A 21,029-nucleotide genomic window follows, 5' to 3' on the forward strand; every position below is an offset into this window, starting at 1 on the left:
TTTAAAACTCAATATTGGACTTCCCTTGTGGCACAGTGGTTAAGAATCTGCCTGCCACTGCAGGGGACATGGGTTCAAGCCCTGGTCCAGGAAGAGCCCACATGCCACGGAGCAACTAAGCCCATGTGCCACAACTACTGAGCCTGTGCTCTAGAGCCTGCGAGCCACAACCACTGAGCCCATATGCCACAACTACTGAATCCCGTGTGCCTAGAGCCCGTGCTCCACAACAAGAGAAGCCACCTCAATGAGAAGTACGTGCACCACAATGAAGAGTAGCCCCCACTTGCAGCAACTAGAGAAAGCCCACGTGCAGGAACAAAGATCCAATGTAGCCAAAAATAAATAAATAAAATATAAAATAAATAAATAAAGTTAATATTATTTAAAAGGTCCCCATGTGACTCTTAGAATCAACCAAGTCTAGTACAAAAATATGTTTATGAAAGCTTCTCATATAATGGTGAATAATTGGAAAGTAAAAGTAATCTATTCCATAGAATAGTATTCTAGCATTAAGTATATAGAGCTTCCACTTCCAACCAAGGTGGAGTAACAGGAACAGATTTACCCTCTCACCTGAAACAACCAAAACAAATTTTAAACACATAAAATGAAGTAACAGTTTTCAAGACATTGGACATCAGGCAGCAAAGGACAGTGATACCTAAGAAACAGGAAGCAAATAAGGTGAGCACTATGATTGCCCCACCTTACTGACATGCGAGAGTTTCCAAGTCACAACACAGTGAGGGGGAACTGAGGCAGAGCAGGCAGACTCCCTGAAGAGACAGAGCTGAGGCCTGGGAAGACCAAAGGACTAAAGTTCATAGGACAGAGTACTGAAGAGGAGAGAGCTGCACAGAGATAGAACCCTAGAGATCTATAGAGGGTCCCCCTCAGTTATTCATCTGAATAATGATCAGCACATTTATGAAAGGAACCTACCCGGAGCCAAGGAAAGACCATCCAAAAGGATGAGAGGGAACAGTGCCCAACACTCACTGCCTGTTCCCACCACCCAGACTAGAAAAACCAATTCAAGGGGCATTGTGTAGAGTGCTTAGGAAGGTCTTGCCTCAGTAATGAGGAATAAGTAGTCCTAGATAGAGAACTGCCCCAGACCTGCCTTAACAAATCATGAAAGCAAGACCCAAAGGATCAAACTATTTCCAAGTAACTGAACTACATCCCAGGACAAAGCTTAAGAATATTTACAGGAATAAAAAAAAATCTAGGGCTTTGCTGGTGGCGCAGTGGTTGAGAGTCTGCCTGCCGATGCAGGGGCCATGGGTTCGTGCCCCGGTCCGGGAAGATCCCACATGCCACAGAGCAGCTGGGCCCGTGAGCCATGGCCACTGAGCCTGCGCGTCCAGAGCCTGTGCTCCGCAATGGGAGAGGCCACAGCAGTGAGAGGCCCGTGTACCGCAAAAAAAAAAAAATCTAGCATGCAATAAGATAAAATTCACAGTATCTGCAATCTAATCAAACATTGCTAAGCATGTAAAGAGGCAGGAAAATGTGACCTATAATGTGGAGAATAATCAATCAAAACTGACATGCAACTGACAAAGATATTAGAATTAGCAGAAAAATTGCACTGTGGGATAAATGGCAGATTAAACATTTCAGAGGAATAGATTAGTGAACTCAAAGGACATAGCAATAGAAACTATCCAAAACAAAACACAGAAAGAAAAAGAATTTTAAAAAATGAAAAGAATATCACTGAGCTATGGGACAACTTCAAGCAGCCTAATATTTGGTTACTTGGAGTCTATGAAGGAGAAGACAGTGAAGAAGAAAAAGGAAATATATTTGAAGAAATAATGACTGAAAACATTCCAAACTTGATGAAAACTATAAATCCACAGATGCAAGAATCACAATGAACCCCAAGCACAAGAAACATGAGGAAAACAACACCAAGGTACCTCATAATCAAACTGCTTAGAACCTGTAATAAATAGGTCTTAAAAACAGAGATAAAAAAGAAATGTTGCGTACAGGGGAACAAAGATAAGAATGATATCAGATTTCTTATGAGAAACAGTACAATTAAGAAGAACAATGGGGGCTTCCCTGGTGGCACAGTGGTTGAGAGTCCGCCTGCCGATGCAGGGGACGCGGGTTCGTGCCCCGGTCCAGGAAGATCCCACATGCCGTAGAGCGGCTGGGCCTGTGAGCCATGGCCGCTGAGCCTGCGCATCTGGAGCCTGTGCTCCATAATGGGAGAGGCCACAACAGTGAGAGGCCCGCGTACCGCAAAAAAAAAAAAAAGAAGAAGAACAATGACTTTAAAATACTGAAAGGGAAAAAAAAAAAAACCTCTCAGGTTATAATTCTAAACCCAGCAAAGGTATCTATCAAAAAATAAAGGTAAAATAAAAACATTTTCAGACATACCAAAACTGAAATAATTCAGTAGACTTACAGTATATGAAATGTTAAAGGACATCCTTATCATTTAAATCTCTCTAAAAGATAAATGGAAGTCTAAACAAAAATAATAGCAATGTGTTTGGGGTTTTGTTTTGTGTGTGTGTGTGTTGTACGCGGGCCTCTCACTGTTGTGGCCTCTCCCGCTGCGGAGCACAGGCTCCGGATGCGCAGGCTCAGTGGCCATGGCTCACGGGCCCAGCCGCTCCGCGGCATGTAGGATCTTCCCAGACCGGGGCACGAACCCGTGTCCCCTGCATCAGCAGGCGGACTCTCAACCACTGCGCCACCAGGGAAGCCCTGTTTGGGGTTTTTTAACATGTAAAAGTAAAATGTATGACAGCACAAAGGTCAGGAGGAAGGAAATGGAAGTATAATGTTATAAGGTTCTTATACTGTACATGACATGGTATAATATCACTTGAAGGTAGACTGATAAGTTAAAGATGTATGCTGTAAACCCTAAAGCAACCACTAAAACAACAAAACAATTATAGCTAATAAGAAAACAGGAGAGAAAAATAGTATGAAAATAAATCCAAAAGAAGGCAGGAAAAGAGGAAAAGCGGAACATAGGACAGATGGGACAAATAGAAATCAAATAGCAAGAAGATATATTTATACCTGACTGTATCAGTAATCACATTAAATGTAAATAGTCTAATTTCCCCAAATTAAAAAGCAGAGGTGGTCAAGTTGGGGTGTGGGGAGGAAGCAAAACTGAATTATATACTGCCTGCAAGAAATGCTTTATACATGAAGACAAATCTTTTCAAAGGAAAAGGATGGAAAAAGATATACTATGATGATGACATTAATCAAAAGGAAGCTGGAGTGACTCTATTAATATCAAAGTATATTCTCAGACCACAATGGAATTAAATTAGGAATGAATAACAGAAAGATGTCTGGGAAAATCCCCAAGCACTTGAAAACTAAATTATCCAATCTAAATAACCCATGGATGAAAGAAGAACTCAAAAGGGAAATTTTAAAGTATTTTGAAGTGAATGAAAATGAAACCACAGCATACCAGAACTTGTGGGATACTGCTAAAGCAGTACTTAGGGAGAAATGTGTAGCACTAAACACCAATGTTTAAAAGAAGAAATAAAACAATGACCTCAGCTTCTACCTTAAGAAACTAGAACAAAAAGAGCAAATTAAACTCAAAGTGAGTAAAAGAAAAGAAATAATAAAGATCAAAGTGGAAATCAATGAAATAGAAAATAAAAACAATAGAAAAATCAATAAAACTTTTCCTTTGACAAGATTGGATCAGTCAAGGAAAAAAAAGACACTAATTACCAGTATCATTCATAAGAGAAGTGACATTACTACAGATTCTACAGATATAAAAAGAATAGTAAGGAAATATGGTAAACAACTTTATGTCAATAAATTCAACAACCTAAATGAAATAGACAAATTCACTGGGAGACAAACTACCAAAGCTCACTTAAAAAGGAATAAACTGAATTGCCTTATACTACTTAAAAATTGAATTTAGGTTAAAAAAAATCCCTCAAAGAAAACTCCAGGCCAAGATGGCTTTACTGGTAAATTCTACCAAACATACAATAAAGAAACAGTACCAATTTGTATACAAACTCTTCCCAAAACATTGAAAAGGAAGGAATTCTTCCCAACGTACTATTTTTGATGAGAAGGAGAAGGAGGAAGAGGCAGCTAGCATTACCCTGATACCAAAAGCAGACATTTTGCAAGAAAAGAAAACTGCAGACCAGTAACCCTCGTGAATATACATGCAAAAATTCTAAACAAATCCATATCTTAAAAGAAAAATACATCATGGCCAAGTGGAGACTAATCCATCAATACAGCTTTATTTATAAGAGACAAAAGCTAGAAGCAATTCAGTGGGTGAATGGATAAACAAACTGGTATATCCATACAGTGGAATATTCGGCAAGAACAAAGAATGAACTATTGATATATGCAATGATGTAGTTGAATCTCACGTCGTGAGTGAAAAAAAAGCAACATTAAAGAGTTCATACTGTATGAGTTCATTTATAGAAAGTGCCAACTAATCTATAGCCAGTGAAAACATATCAAAGGTACTTAGGAATGTTGAGGTGGGGGAGCAGGGCATGGAGGGATGTAAGTAGATTACCAGTGGGCATGAGGAAACTTTTGGGAGTGATGGATATATTCATTATCCTGATTGTGGTGATGGTTTCACACATGTATACATATATCAAACTTGTCAAATTGTATACTTTACATAAGCATATATCAATTATACATCAATAAAAAAGTTTTAAATTATTAGCAACATGGAAAATAATTATAGGATTAAAAAGCATTATACAAAATGTATGTGTACTATTATTACAGTAATCAAAATATCAAAATTAATATTTCTGTCATGGCATAATGGAGTTTTCTCCTCCATTTTCCATATTTTCTTTAATGTTTTCCTAACTTTTGTAATTAAGGTTATCTACAGCAAAATCACAAATGTAAAAAGAAGTGCCCTCTTATAGTAATTCTGTTTTTCCTTAACTTTTTACAGGGAATCACTTTAAAAATGAATGAGCTAAATCACTGTATTGTTGCAAGAATCATGCATGGGGGCATGATTCATAGGCAAGGTAAGTTCCATATATAATTCTTTCTTTCCTTCCTTAATTTTTTTCCTGTAGCCTAGTGTTTTATGATCCATATAAAAGATCATTTTCATTTATGTTTTATATAAATGATTTATTTAAGTTATCTGTCTTTGGTTTTAATCACTGTTGGCCTCCATTCACTTTTATTCATCTCCACATGCTCCAATCTGTAGATACTCAAGGGAGGGTATATTATAGTTTTGTTGCAGGAGCATCTCTGAGTCACTCTTTAGATCCTGACTTATTAGAGGCCATGGGAGATAAAGTATTATCATATCAGGCCTCAGGATAGGTGGAAGACATCTGTACTGGGATACAAGATAGATAGATAGATATTTGCAAAGTTAAATGACAGTTGAAGAATTGCTCTCTCATTCATTCAGGAATGAGATATACTGTTTATAAATTAGGAAATTAGAATTTGATAAATAACAATATAAAATTTAAATGGTAAAATAAGAGATATCAAATCTGTGATTAACTTCTTAATACCTGCTACAATAAGTGCAGTCATTCTGAGAAGGGAATACACTAAGGACCGAAGTAGACAAAGAATGATTTTTTGAGAAAGTGGAACTATTGTTAACCCTCAGGTGGATGGGATTTTTAGACATGTAGGTTTAGGCTCCTCTTTGAAAGGACTGAGTTACACGCATTAGTATTTAGAGCCTGATCCAAAAATGATTCTCCTGTCCAAAAATTAGACTTCCTTTCTTTGAGATCGTGTTATTTTTGTACTTAACACCTCTTTCCTTAACCCCGGAGAGCAAGAGGTAACACCATAAGCCTTTTAGTGCCTTCTTGTCCTCTTTAGAGATGACTGCTGTGTCTGGCATTACTGCTGCCTTCGGAGGAATCTGTAGGTTTCATGAGTGGATATAGCACTCACACAGGAGAATGTTTGGTTTTAAATTCCTGTATGAATTTTTTGTTTATTTTTTTAAATAACTTGCTATAAATTCAGTAAAGTCACAACACCATTATTTCTTTAATCTCTTTTTCTTATATTACCGCACTGGCAAAAACTTGGTGTCTTTAATAGAAGTGGTATAGTGAACATCCTTGTCCTATTCTTGTTTTTAAAAGGTAGCTTTCCAATGTTTCCCCATGAAGAAGAATATTTACTATAGATTTTTAGTAGATACCTTTTATTAGGGCTGAAGAAGTTCTCTTATATTCTTAGTTGCTGGACATTTTAATTATGATTGGGTTTTGAATTTTATCAAATGCTTCTTCTGCATCTGCTGAGATGATTTATTTTCTTTTTACCTATTAATGTGGTGAATGACTTTTAAAGACATCCTAATGATAACCACCACCCTCCTGGCATTTTTCAGATAAACCCAGCTTAGTCATTGTGTACTATCTTTTGGTATGTACTACTTGGTTCTGTGTGCTATTATTTTGTTTAAGATTTTTGTGATTGCAATTAGGAGTGAGACTGGCCTGTAGTTAATTTTCCTTCCTGTGTTTCTCTGTCTGATGTTAGTTTCAAAGTTACATTGGCCTCATAAAATGACTTGGAAAACCTCTCTTCGTGAGTTCTCTGAATATTGTATAATATTGGAATGATTTGTAGCCTGTAAGTTTAGTAGAACTTGCCTATAAAACTATCAGGGGCTGGTGTTTTGTGTTTGGTTTCTTTCAAGGAAGATTTTTTTTTACCACTGTTTCAATTTCTTTAACATTCATAAGGCTATTCAGCCTTTCTATATCTTGAGTGAGTTCTGGTAAATTACATTTTTCTGAAAAAATCTTAAGTTTTTAAAATTATTCTAGTAAGCTTCTTCTTAGTGTCCTCTTACCTTTTTATTTTCTGCTGTCTCTGTAATTATGTACCCTTTATTCCTAATATTTATTTGTGCCTTGTCTTTTTTCTCTTGATCAACTTACCAGAGGTTTGTTCAGAAACCCACTTTGGGTTCTGTTAATTCTCTCCATTGTATATTTATTTTCTATTTTATTGTTTTATGGCCTACTTTTTATTTTCTCCTTCCTTCTACTTTCTATTGGTTTTATCTAACTTTTAAAATTCAACACTTAGTTCATTTATTCCAGTCTTTCTTCATCTCTAATATATGCATTTAAGGTTAAACTCTACCTCTCTAAGTACTGTTTTATCAGTATCCCACCAGTTATGATATGAAGCATTTTTATTGTGATTCAGTTCTAAGTATTTTTGAATTTCTAGTGTTATATTTTTCATTGACCCACAAGTTATTAGAAATGTTTTTATGTACCACATTTAAGCGGATTTCCTGTATATCTTTTTATGTTTTACTTCTAACTTAATTGCATTGGGGTCAGAGAATGTGGTCTGTATAACACCATTTCTTTGAGGTTTGTTGAGACTTGCTTTATTATGCCACTTTAATCATTTTTGTAAATGGTCCATGTGTACGTAAGAAGACTGTTTATTCTTTAATTGTTGCATGCAGAGTTCTCTATATGATTGCTTGAGGTTAATTTTTTTGTTCAAATATTCTATATATTGACTAATTTCTTATCTGTTTGACCTATCAATAATTGTTGAAATATTCCAATTATCATGGTAGAGTTTTTCTATTTCTACTTATAGATCTCTCACTTTTGGTTTTATGTATTCAAAGCTGTTTTATTAGGAGCATAGAAGTGCCTGGTAACCATGTCTATCCTTAATATACTTTCTACTTAAAACCTATTTTATATTAATATAGTTATTCCAACTTAATTTTAGTATTTCCTAGCATGTCTTCTTCCCTCATTTCTAACCATTCTGTGCCTGTATGCAGTAGAGTGTGTCTTACAAACATTTCCAAATTTGGGTTTTTCATTTTGTAATGCACTCTGATGATTGCTATCTTTTAATGGGCAAGGTTAGTCCATAATATTTATTTTGATGATTTCTATCATCTTGCTTTTTAAAATATTTATTCCATATTTTAATTGATTTTTTCTTCATTTTTGTTCCATCCCCCCACCCCCCAGTAAATTAGAATTTCAGTACTCTATTCCTATTTTTTAGATGGTTACCTTGAAATTTTGTCATGCATATTTAACTCGACATATACTAAAGTGAAACAGTATGTTAATCCCACTCCCAAAGAATACAAAGACACTAGAACATCAAGTTAGACCCCACTCTTGACTTGCATATTATTCTTGCCCAGCACTTTCGTTCTGTCCTGTTTTAAATCCACAAATTTGAAATTACTCTTAAAATACATGACCATTTTTGTTTGGATTTACATAAATGTTTATGATTTTATTTGCTCATCATTCCTTTTTGCATTGCAGACCATCCTTTGGGGAGCATTTTTCTTTCTTCCTAAACTACATCCTTTAAAGTTCCTTTAGTGATAGTCTCTTGTTGATAAACTCCCTCAGGTGGTGTTTGTCTGTAAATATTTCATTTCAACCTCAATCTTTTTTTTTTGAACATCTTTCTAAGAGTATAATTGCCTTACAGTGTTGTGTTAGTTTGTGCTGTATAACAAAGTGAATCAGCTATATGTATACATATATCCCCATATATCCTCCCTCTTGCATCTCCCTTCCACGTTCCCTATCCCACCCCTCTAGGTGGTCACAAAGCACCAAGCTGATCTCCCCGTGCAGTGCGATGCAGCTGCTTCCCACTAGCTATCTATTTTACATTTGGTAGTGTATATATGTCCATGCCACTCTCTCACTTTGTCCCAGCTTACCCTTCCCCCTCCCCGTGTCCTCAAGTCCATTCTCTACGTCTGTGTCTTTATTCCTGTCCTGCCCCTAGGTTCTTCAGAACCTTTTTTTTTTTTTTTTAAGATTCCATATATGTGTGTTAGCCTACGGTATTCGTTTTTCTCTTTCTGACTTACTTCACTCGGTATGACAGACTCTAGGTCCATCCACCTCACTACAAATAACTCAATTTCGTTTCTTTTTATGGCTGAGTAATATTCCATTGTATATATGTGCCACACCTTCTTTATCGATTCATCTGTCGATGGACACTTAGGTTGCTTCCATGTCCTGGCTATTGTAAATACAGCTGCAATGAGCATTGTGGTACATGACTCTTTTTGAATTATGGTTTTCTCGGGGTGTTTGCTCAGTAGTGAGATTGCTGGGTCATATGGTAGTTCTATTTTTAGTTTTTTAAGGAACCTCCATACTGTTCTCCATAGTGGCTGTATCAATTTACATTCCCACCAACAGTGCAACAGGGTTACCTTTTCACCACACCCTCTCCAGCATTTATTGTTTGTAGATATTTTGATGATGGCCATTCTGACTGGTGTGAGATGATATCTCATTGTAGTTTTGGTTTGCATTTCTCTCATGATTAGTGATGTTGAGCAACCTTTCATGTGTTTGTTGGCAATCTGTATGTCTTCTTTGGAGAAATGTCTGTTTAGGTCTTCTGCCCATTTTTGGATTAGCTTGTTTGTTTTTTTGATATTGAGCTGCCTGTAAATTTTGGAGATTAATCCTTTGTCAGTTGCTTCATTTGCAAATATTTTCTCCCATTCTGAGGGTTGTCTTTTGGTCTTGTTTATGGTTTCCTTTGCTGTGCAAAAGCTTTGAAGTTTCATTAGGTCCCATTTGTTTATTTTTGTTTTTATTTCCATTTCTCTAGGAGCTGGGTCAAAAAGGATCTTGCTGTGATTTATGTCAAACAGTGTTCTTCCTATGTTTTCCTCTAAGAATTTGATAGTGTCTGGCCTTACATTTAGGTCTTTAATCCATTTTGAGTTTATTTTTGTGTATGGTGTTAGGAAGTGTTCTAATTTCATTCTTTTACATGTAGCTGTCCAGTTTTCCCAGCACCACTTATTGAAGAGGCTGTCTTTTCTCCACTGTATATTCTTGCCTCCTTTATCAAAGATAAAGTGACCATATGTGTGTGGGTTTATCTCTGAGCTTTCTATCCTGTTCCATTGATGTATATTTCTGTTTTAATGCCAGTACCATACTGTCTTGATTACTGTACCTTTGTAGTATAGTCGGAAGTCAGGGAGACTGATTCCTCCAGCTCCATTTTTCTTTCTCAAGATTGCTTTGGCTGTTTGGGGTCTTTTGTGTTTCCATACAAATTGTGACATTTTTAATTCTAGTTCTGTGAGAAATGCTATTGGTAGTTTGATAGAGATTGCATTGAATCTGTAGATTGCTTTGGGTAGTATAGTCATCTTCACAGTGTTGCTTCTTCCAATCCAGGAACATGGTATATCTCTCCATCTGTATCATCTTTAATTTCTTTCATCAGTGTCTTATAGTTTTCTGCATACACATCTTTTGTCTCCTTAGGTAGGATTATTCCTAGGTATATTTTATTCTTTTTGTTGCCGTGGTTAATGGGAGTGTTTCCTTAATGTCTCTTTCAGAGTTTTCATCGTTAGTGTATGGGAATGCAAGAAATTTCTGTGCATTAGTTTTGTATCCTGCAACTTTACCAAATTCATTGATTAGCTCTAGTAGTTTTCTGGTAGCATCTTTAGGATTCTGTATGTATAGTATCATGTCATCTGCAAACAGTGACAGCTTTACTTCTTTTCCGATTTGGATTCTTTTTATTTCTTTTTCTTCTCTGATTGCTATGGCTAGAACTTCCAAAACTATGTTGAATAATAGTGGAGACAGTGGGCATCCTTATCTTGTTCCTGATTTTAGAGGAAATGGTTTCAGTTTTTCACCATTGAGAATGATGTTGACTGTGGGTTTGTCATATATGACCTTTATTATGTTGAGGTAAATTCCCTATATGCCTACTTTCTGGAGAGTTTTTATCATAAATGGGTGTTGAATTTTGTCAAAAAGCTTTTTCTGAATCTATTGAGATTATCATATGGTTTTTCTCCTTCAATTTGTTAATATGGTGTATCACATTGATTGATTTGCATATATTGAAGAGTCCCTGCATTCCTGGGATAAACCCCACTTGATCATGGTGTATGATCCTTTTAATGTGTTGTTGGATTCTGTTTGCTAGTATTTTGTTGAGGATTTTTGCATCTATGTTCATCAGTGATATTGGTCTGTAGTTTTCTTTTTTTGTGACATCTTTGTCTGGTTTTGGTATCAGGGTGATGGTGGCCTTGTAGAATGAGTTTGGGAGTGTTCTTCCCTCTGCTATATTTTGGAAGAGTTTGAGAAGGATAGGTGTTAGCTTTTCTCCAAATGTTTCATAGAATTCACCCGTGAAGCCATCTGGTCCTGGGCTTTTGTTTGTTGGAAGATTTTTAACCACAGTCTCAATTTCACTGCTTGTGATTGGTCTGTTTATATTTTCTATTTCTTCCTGATTCAGTCTCAGAAGGTTGTGCTTTTCTAAGAATTTGTCCATTTCTTCCAGGTTGTCCGTTTTATTGGCTTAGAGTTGCTTGTAGTAATCCCTCATGATTCTTTGTATTTCTGCAGTGTCAATTGTTACTTCTCCTTTTTTCATTTCTAATATTGTTGATTTGAGTCTTCACCCTTTTTTTCTTGATGAGTCTATCTAGTGGTTTATCAATCTTGTTTATCTTCTCAAAGAACCAGCTTTTAGTTTTATTGATCTTTGCTATTGTTTCCTTCATTTCTTTTTCATTTGTTTCTGATCTGATCTTTATGATTTCTTTCCTTCTGCTAACTTTGGGGGTTTTTTGGTTCTTTTTCTAATTGCTTTAGGTGTAAAGTTAGGTTGTTTATTTGAGATGTTTCTTGTTTCTTGAGGTAGGATTGTATTGCTATAAGCTTCCCTCTTAGAACTGCTTTTGCTGCATCCCGTAGGTTTTGGGTCATCGTGTTTTCATTGTCATTTGTTTCTAGGTATTTTTTGATTTCCTCTTTGATTTCTTCAGTGATCTCTTGGTTATTTAGTAGCGTATTGTTTAGCCTCCATGTGTTTGTATTTTTTACAGTTTTTTTCCTGTAATTGATATCTAGTCTTATAGCACTGTGGTCGGAAAACATACTTGATACCATTTCAATTTTCTTAAATTTACCAAGGCTTGATTTGTGACCCAAGATATGATCTATCCTGGAGAATGTTCCAGGAGCACTTGAGAAGAAAGTGTATTCTGTTGTTTTTGGATGGAATGTCCTATAAATATCAATTAAGCCCATCTTGTTTAATGTGCCATTTAAAGCTTGTGTTTCCTTATTTATTTTCATTTTGGATGATCTGTCCATTGGTGAAAGTGGGGTGTTAAAGTCCCCTACTATTATTGTGTTACTGTCAATTTCCCCTTTTATGTCAGCTTCAATCTTGATTACTTCTGCTGAGAGCACAGTTTTAAATTAATGGTTACCATTCTGTTTTCTTTTGGCATCTGTTGTTTGATATTGAGAAGTTTGGTGTCACTGTAATTGTCCTTGCTTTGTAGGTGATCTCTCCTTTCTCCCTGGACTTTTTAAGGTCTTTGTCTTTGATGTTCTGTAGTTTTACTACCTCCCAGCATGGATTTCTTTTTATTTTTCCTACTTGGGATACATTATTCTTCCTGGAGCTGTGTAATCATGTTTTCATCAGTTCAAGAAAATTTGCAACCATGTTTCTTCAAATATTGCCTCTTCTCCATTCTCTCTATTCTCTCCTTCTGAACTCTAGGTAGATGTATGTTAGACATTCCCTCCATATCTCTTAATATCTTTTTCATATTTTCTTTATTTCTTGTTTCCTATCTTTCTTATCTCCTTACTTCTCTGAACTGCATTCTAGACAATTTATTTGGTTATGTCTTCCAGTTCACTGAAACTCTCTTCAGCCATATCTGAACTCCTGTTCAGCTCATCCGTTCATTGGTTTATGCTACCAATTATATTTTTCCTTTCTAGAGGTACTAGTCACTTCTTCTTCTTTTTATTTTCAGATCTGTATGTTCACACCTGATAATCTCTTGTTGCATGTTCATCCTTGTAAATAGGTCCCTTTCTTTCCCCTAATATTTAACATATAGCTATTTTACACAGGCATACCTTGGAGATATTACAGGTTTGGTTTCAGACCACCACAATAAAGTGAGTCACATGAATTTTTTTGTTTCCCAGTGCATATAAAAGTTATGTTTGCACTATGCTTTCATCTATTAAGCGTGCAATAGCATTATGTCTAAAAAATATACATACTTTAATTAAAAATTACTTTATTGCTAAAATATGCTAACCATCATCTAAGCCTTCAGCAAATCGTAATCTTTGCTCCTGGTGGAGGGTACTGTCTAGATGTTGATGGCTGCTGACCGATCAGGGTGGTGGTTGCTGAAGCTTGAGGTGGCTCTGGCAATTTCTTAAAAGAAGACAACAATGAAGTTTGCCTCATTGATTGACTCTTCCTTTCACAAATGATTTCTCTGTAGCATGCAGTGCTGTTTGATAGCATTTTACCCATGGTAGAACTTGTTTCAAAATTGTAGTCAGTTCTCTCAAACCCTGTCACTGCTTTATCAACTAAGTTTATGTAATATTCTAAATCCTTTGTTGTCATTTCAACAATCAGGTAAGTTTGCCATCTTATATGAGCACAGTTCACGACACCCCCAAAACAATTACAATAGTAACAGCAAAGATCACTTATCACAGATCACCATAACAAATATAATAATGATGAAAACGTTTGAAGTATTGCGAGAATTACCAAAACATGATGCAGAGACATGAAGTGAGCAAACGCTGTTGGAAAAATGGCGCAGATAGACTTGCTCAACACACGGTTGCCACAAACCTTCAATTTATAAAAAATGCAGTATCTTTGAGGCACAGTAAGGCAAGGCACAAGAAAACAAGGTATTCTTGTATTCTATATCTGACCATTCCAATATCTATCCTCCTCGAGGATCTAAATCTGTTTTTTCTCTTTCTGATGACTCGCATAGTAGTTTGCCTTATTGTATGTTTGGTGATCTTTGATTGTAAGCCTATTGCTTGTTCAAATCAGTGGAAGTCTTGGGGGCCTAAACTGGAAACGCTTTCCTCCAGAAAGGGTTTGTTCCTTGTTCTACCAGCTGCCATGGAGTACCACTGATCTGGGTCTTGGCTCCCTACAGAATCCTAGGCTCAGCTTCTCTAACTTGCTATTGGCCCAAGGCTCAGAATCCGGCCAGCAGGCATTACAGCAATGGCATTTACCCCTCCCACTATTTCATTCCATCCTTACTTTGCCACCACTCTGGATGCAGCTCACAGGGTTCTTTTGTGTGGAGGGGAGAGTGTGGATGGAAGTGGGAAGTGTTCTTGGGAATTTGCATTCCTTTTGTGAGACCAGTAACAGTTCAAGAGGTGTGCCCTAGACGGGATTTGTAGTTGTAAGAAAGTCTATGGGTGCCTAATCAACCATATTTGAAACAAAAGTCCCCAAATTTTTATGTTTTATTATGTTAACTTTCAAACATGAGTAGAGAAAACAGTGCAGTCAGTTGAGGTAGAGAAAAGTGGAAAGAATAGTGAAGTGCTCGCCCACATACCCATAAGCCAGGTAGAATTATTGTTAATTCATGGCCACACTGGTTTCATCTGTATTTGCCCTACTGCCCACCCCCCTGGATTACTTTGAAGCAATACCAGGCGCCTTATTTTCTTTATATGCATTTTAGTGCGTACCTCTTAAAGATACGATGAGCTTTTCATGATGAAGTCAGGTCAATAAGTAAACGTGCACAATTCATAAATAAGAAAGCAAAATTTTATATAACACTATTTAAGCATTGGTTCTTAGTCGCTTTTTCTAGTTGAAGTATTACAGGACCCTGAAATGCCTACCAAGTTATTATTAAAAGGTTGCAGTATGTCTAATATAAACTTGTTGTTACACAGATATTATCATATCACAATTCTTTGAAAATCAACAGCCTTTGTATCATATTTGGTAGATAATAATGATAATAACAGCAAACACTTAAATGGTACTGACTATGTGCCAAGAACAGTTCTAAGCCCTCTACATGTATTAAACTCATTTAATCCTCATAACAATCCTATGAGATAGACACTGTTTTCATCTCCATTTTACAAATGTGAAAACCAAGACATGGAAAGTTTCAGTATGTTACCCAAGATCTTAAAGCTAGTATAAGTGATGAAGCAGAGGTATGAACCCAGACAGGCTGCATCTAGAAGTTGTAGTTTTAAACCACTATATACACACTGTCTCTCTCAGAAAAATAAGCAGATTTCTACAGCCATCTTTCAAAACTGTGTCTTCCATAAGTTATGTGTATCTGTTTTGATGAGTTTACTATGTGAGCCTAACTTGTACCTGGTTCTGAAATATTGGCCTTCAGTATTTAGCTTAATTTTTTTTAATTACTTACATTGCTGCCTTTGGATTTTATTATTATAAAAGTATATATCATTTCATGTTTATAATTTTGTGTAATTTCTTAGGTACACTTCATGTCGGAGATGAAATTCGAGAAATCAATGGCATCAGTGTGGCTAACCAAACAGTGGAACAGCTGCAAAAAATGCTTGTGAGTAAATGAAAATCTCTTTTTCTAAGATTGACTTTCAGTTCATTAACTTATTTATTAATGCACAAATAAAGGATATTCTTTTATAATCAGTATCTCTGGTTCCATCATTTCTGTGGACTTGAACTTATACAACATTCATAAAAACTGAGAACTAGGAAAATGTTCACATGCAGCAGAGCTTAGAAACATTTTGCCCATCTTTAGCAGTGTGGGCTTGAACATTCTCCTTTCAATCCTTTGTCTCCTGTTTCTTATTGAGCAGATGTTTAAAGAAAACCTTTGCAGTTGTGCATGGTTGTGAACTAGTTTCTCACTGACCTCAACTCTGCTGACATCAGCAGTGTCAGAAGCCTCTTTCCTATGTAGCTGAGTCATAGCCAGCTGTATTGGATTTCTCTACAGCACAGGGGAAAGGAAAGTCATAGTAGACCAAGTCATTTTTTACCATGTATATTCAAAATCCGTGTTCAAATTAGGCTTTGGATTGGGGCGGGGTGGGGGTGCAGAGTGACAGGCCCTGGCGAGCAGAGGGAGATGTTTTGGACCTCTTGTCCTGGACCTTCTTCCCACCACAATGTAGCAGCCTCCCATGTTACTTATATCTATTAAAGGTGAAATAAGCACCACAGACTCACTACAGTCAAAACTAATGCCAAAATTATGAAATAAAGAGCAGATTTTTATGGAATACACCATCATAATGTAGCCTACCAAATATAATTCTTACGTAATTACTTGTTCTATTGTACAGTTCAACTTACATTCACTCTTGAAAGGCATGTCACTTAGAGTTGTGTTCGTGTCTATGAAAAGGTAACCATCAGAGGTCTGTTATACCATTGCTGTATGACCAGGACAGTCAGCCTTGACTTTGCAGGGCTTTTCCCAGGAATAACCTCCACTGTTAGTGTGAGCAGTTCCTGCTTTTATAACTCAGTTTCATTTTAGGCCCATGCACTCTCAGCTGACTTGCATTAAATACCCGCCCCCACATTTTCAGTGGTTTCTTGCGCGTTTTTGTGTGCAACATTTGTTAAAAGAGCTCTCCTTTTTTTTTCCTCCAGCGGGAAATGCGGGGGAGTATCACCTTCAAGATCGTGCCAAGTTACCGCACTCAGTCGTCATCCTGTGAGGTAATAGCTCTAACGAAACACCCCGTCTCCTCTGGGTTCTTAACTAACTGTCTGCTGATGGCTGAATGTTTTGGCTTTCTGGGAAATTGTTTCTGCCTGTGCTGTTGATCACTGCACACCAATTTTACAACAAAGATAACGGAACAGAGTAGGTCCCATCCACCTACTCAGCCCTGCTTCCATGGGGATGTCCTCAGCACTTTAACTTTCTGCAGGCTGGAATCAAAACAAAATACATATAGAGAAGCTCCAAATAATGACAAAGGCTTAATAAAGAACAAACAGAGTCTCTGGGGGAAAAAAAGATAATTGCAATAATATTTCCAGGAAGTACATTCACTTCCCTTGTTAAGAAATCACATAGATAGTTCTTCTTTCCAAGGATCTGAGAAGTGGTCTATTTCTGTTAAGACAGAGTAGTTCAAATAATTGTGACAGGTCTCTAGATGGATGTTAAGTCTATGAGAAATTGATAACTGACATTATTAGAGGAATATAGGCTTTTGCAACCTTCTCTGAAATTGTTTAAATTGGAATGTTATCTGATTCGTAAACAAGTTTTCTAGAGTAATACAAACCCAAAGTTCCTTTCTTACAATAGGCTTATCCTTTAGAAATTGTAGCTTTCCCAACCTATATTATTCAGTTTGCTATTGGTTAGTAAGTGAGATTCAAAAATCTATTCTTTTTATATTTGGAAATATGAGCCGGCCTAAATGGTGTCATCCTTTGGTCATTGCACATTCAGTTTGAATATTTTTTTCTGAAGCTTGTTCTTTCTTGTGCATCTTCCAAGTATGTGTACATCAATATGAAGTACACATTTCCTCCAGTTAATATTTAAGACTGACAGACAACTTATTTCATCTAGAAGATTGAATTTGTACTTAGGAGAAATTGATGGAGAAATTATAATGTTTCTTCCAGTCTCTAGTAGTGATGTAAATTTCACAAGAAAAATCAGAGGCTTCATGTTTTTTTGTAAACCTATTGAAGATAATGTATAAGAATTTGTAGTTTTGTCAAGTATATTTTTAGTGAGCCTTGACAATTGGGGTTTCTGTTATATCAGGTCTTGAGCTCCTCTCGGTGGCTTTTTATGGAACTTCAATTAGTACTATATTTCAAAACAAAATATAGAACTACTTCTGCTCCAGGATTTATAGTTTTGAAATTTGTTAACTAGTACACAAACCTTACTGGAAAATAGAGACTGTCACATGCATTTTTATGTAAAGCATTTTGATAGTCTAAAAATCACAGGTGGTCCTCATACCATTTCTCATCTTGGAAGAAATTTAGTAAATATGATTGATTTTTGTGTTTTTGGCTCACTAACCAGAAAACAGTGTTAGTTATTAAAAAGTTTCTCTTGTGTTTTTGAGTGGTTGAACTAGTTTTGGGATGGGACCAGAATTACACATATAAATGCTATGCTCTCGAGTAAAAAGAGCCCTCTCTTACCTTCTTTACCTCTGAAGAATAGGAAAAAATGTACTCCCCTCCTCGCCCTACCCCCAATCTGTTTGACTCTCCTGTGCTCTGGCAGAATTCAAGCCTGTGGTTGGACTCTTCCCAATTACAGCAGTACTTCCCAAAGAAAAGCTCTCTGGCCACCTTCATCAGCATCCCCCTGGCCGTTGGTAAAAGAGGGGACCCCTGCCCCACACCCTGGCCCTACTGACATGAGTCTCTGGGGGTGGCGCCTAGACATCATTCTGCTCACTAACATCTGACAGTACTCATCTAAGAGATCCCATTATTTAAAGGCTAACAGGTTCCGGAGGTTTTCTTTAAGTCTTCTAGAAAAAGCAAATGTCTTTTGAGCAGACATGCACATTTCAAAGGTTTCAAAGAACTCTACTAAACCAAAAATTTTTAAATACTTATTTTCATCCCCTCCTTTTTCTAACATTAAAGTTGATTTGGACAATAAGGGAGTGGAGCCTGGAAAGGATTTTGAGCATGTCACATAGTATAGTGGCTGTGGCTGCTGGGATCTTTGCCAGAATCTTTAGAGACTCAAGATTATTGTTTTAATTAATCTGCTAAAATAATCTAAAAGAATAAAGGTTTCTTCTCTGGTGTATATCTATCTTTTACCCTTATTAGTAATATCTATCCTAGAAAGATTCTAAGGTGATTACAACATGAGAAGTCTTTTTTTGAGATTCACTTCACTTCAAATTGCATCATTCAGTAATTTTTGATACCGAGGTACCTAAGGATTATTAAATACTTTTCAAACCTAACTTTCAATAAAAATTAGGCAGTTGGGATCTTCAGCACAGTAATTTTATAGTAATATTTGTCATTTTACAGTACTTGATAGGATTTTAATATCAAGTCACCCTTTGGGGTCTTATTTAAAGAAAGCAAAGGTTATAGAATGTTAGAGACAGGAAAGAAATGGTTAATGAATGACACGGTCATCACTTACAATATGTGAATCTTCAAACTGTAAAATTTTTTTTCATACTTCTGTGAAATCATGCAAGTAAGTCAGTATGGCACCTTTATAGCTAAAACCTCAAAGGAAATGGTTGTCAGACTGTGGTTGTAACTGTTGATGTGAATATCTCTGTTTCTGTGCTGGTGTTCTGTGTTAATGAACCTTGTGTCTTATTTCAGAGAGATTCCCCCTCCACTTCCAGACAGTCCCCAGCTAATGGTCATAGCAGCACTAACAATTCTGTTTCGGTAAGAACTCTAGCTCCACACAGCAAAGTGTGACAATTTTGTTGGTGCCACCTGCCATGAGTGTTCTAGTTACATGTGTTCAGTGGAAATATTGTCTTCTGCCGATATACAAGGCTACTACAGCTACAATGCAGTTTACTCCTGGAAAATCTTTTTCAACATTTTCTTCTCATTAAAAATGCCTTTCATTAGTTAAATTTGAAATGTAGTTCAAGACTGCTTTGGTCATTCTCAGAATATTTCTCTGTCACCCATCTACTATTTATGACTTTGCTCAAAGTTATGCAAAGGATGTAAGTGGAAGTTTCCTGAAATTTCTCAACATTTTTTTTTAATTTGAGAAAGATAAAGAAATGTAAGGATTTTGCAGAGTAGGCATTTGGGTATTCTTGGGCTTTGTAGTTGTCTATTCTGAGTGATATCAGCAACATGTTTTAGTTTCCGCTATCTAAGTTTACGAATTGGTGTGCCCTCTGTTATTGTGGTACGTGCACATACTTTTGTGAATTATAAGCCTTGCCTGGATATAAACAGCAAAAGGAACTGGCTTCAAACTGCACTTAAGCCACGCTATTATCACATCTTTAACACAAAGTACTTTATATTTTGACTTGAACTTGGAATTTTACTTTTTTTTTCCAGAACTATCCATTTTGGAAAGTAAAAAGAATTGTTTTTAATCTAAACAAATGGGAGCACTTAATACGTGCAGGTGTGCAATATTTGGGGTAACAAAATCTCTAAGTTGCTGATATTGCTGTTAAAAATATTGAGAGTTCTAATAATACAGCAGTATCACTTTTTTCCTGACTATTAACTTGCCCTTTAAAAATATATCAACATTTTTATCAGATACATTTTAAAATAATTTAGAGATCACCTCAAATGGAATGATATAAGAGAAATTATGGAAGAAAATTTCCTAAGACTTTTATTTGCAGCTTCAAAACAGGCTACCAAAGGAATTCATTTATAACATTTAATAACTTTAAGATGGTGAAAATCCGTACAACCATTGAATTTTTCGAAATCTAAATGGTTGCAGTGACTAAGTTGAAAAGGGCAACAGCTCTTTTGAGTTTTGGGGGGTTTTTTAAATAGGCTATTTCACTTGCAGTGGCTTTTGTGTTGAAGATGCTGAGTTGTTTCTTAAGAACACATTTTCTCTCTGCTTAAACTTACCTGCTTTCTTCAGCTTGCTGCTAAATGGCCTGGGTTTGATTTTTTTTTTTTTTGATAACTCAACATTTCTGAGAAATGGAATAATGTATATTATCTCTTTACAACTTAAATCTAGCTCATTTTTTAACCATATTGTAACAGAACACACAAATTACCTTGTACTCTTTGAAAAGTAAATGAAAATTTTTCTCCTGGGTTGGCTTTATTCTACAGGACTTGCCATCAACTACCCAACCAAAAGGACGACAGGTGAATAGATACCCTCTATAGAAACTTCTCTAAACTGAGCTGCTAATAGCCAATCCTTTATTAACCCTTTTCATCCCATAATGTCTGCATTTGGACCATAACATTTGAGCATTGAGAGCTTGTACCATTTCATTTTAACACATTACACATGACTAATTCTCTATAAAGATTTTTTTCCTAACATCTTTGTAGCTGTGATGGTTATTGTAATTTCAACCTGATCATTTTATGTTGATGGTTGAGAATTCAGCCTTTGGGGATCTTATGGGCCTGCCTCT

At 36.2% G+C, this 21,029-nt stretch overlaps 1 protein-coding gene across 7 annotated transcripts in view; it reads left to right on the plus strand.

Moving 5' to 3' along the window:
* CASK (calcium/calmodulin dependent serine protein kinase) overlaps positions 1–21,029 on the plus strand; it is a 392,946-nt gene that overhangs the window by 337,014 nt on the left and 34,903 nt on the right. For 2 of the 7 annotated variants that reach the window (XM_081222810.1, XM_081222811.1), the window contains exons 15-19: positions 4,979–5,057; positions 15,399–15,484; positions 16,552–16,620; positions 19,252–19,320; positions 20,716–20,751. In XM_081222810.1, the coding sequence (XP_081078936.1) occupies positions 4,979–5,057; positions 15,399–15,484; positions 16,552–16,620; positions 19,252–19,320; positions 20,716–20,751 (339 nt within the window). The remainder of the gene's footprint in view (positions 1–4,978; positions 5,058–15,398; positions 15,485–16,551; positions 16,621–19,251; positions 19,321–20,715; positions 20,752–21,029) is intronic. The other 5 variants (XM_081222813.1, XM_081222814.1, XM_081222815.1 and 2 more) reach the window with 3 other exon arrangements.

The sequence above is a fragment of the Mesoplodon bidens genome (assembly GCF_964165515.1).
Source record: "Mesoplodon bidens genome assembly, chromosome: X".
NCBI classification, from domain to species: Eukaryota; Metazoa; Chordata; class Mammalia; order Artiodactyla; family Ziphiidae; genus Mesoplodon; species Mesoplodon bidens.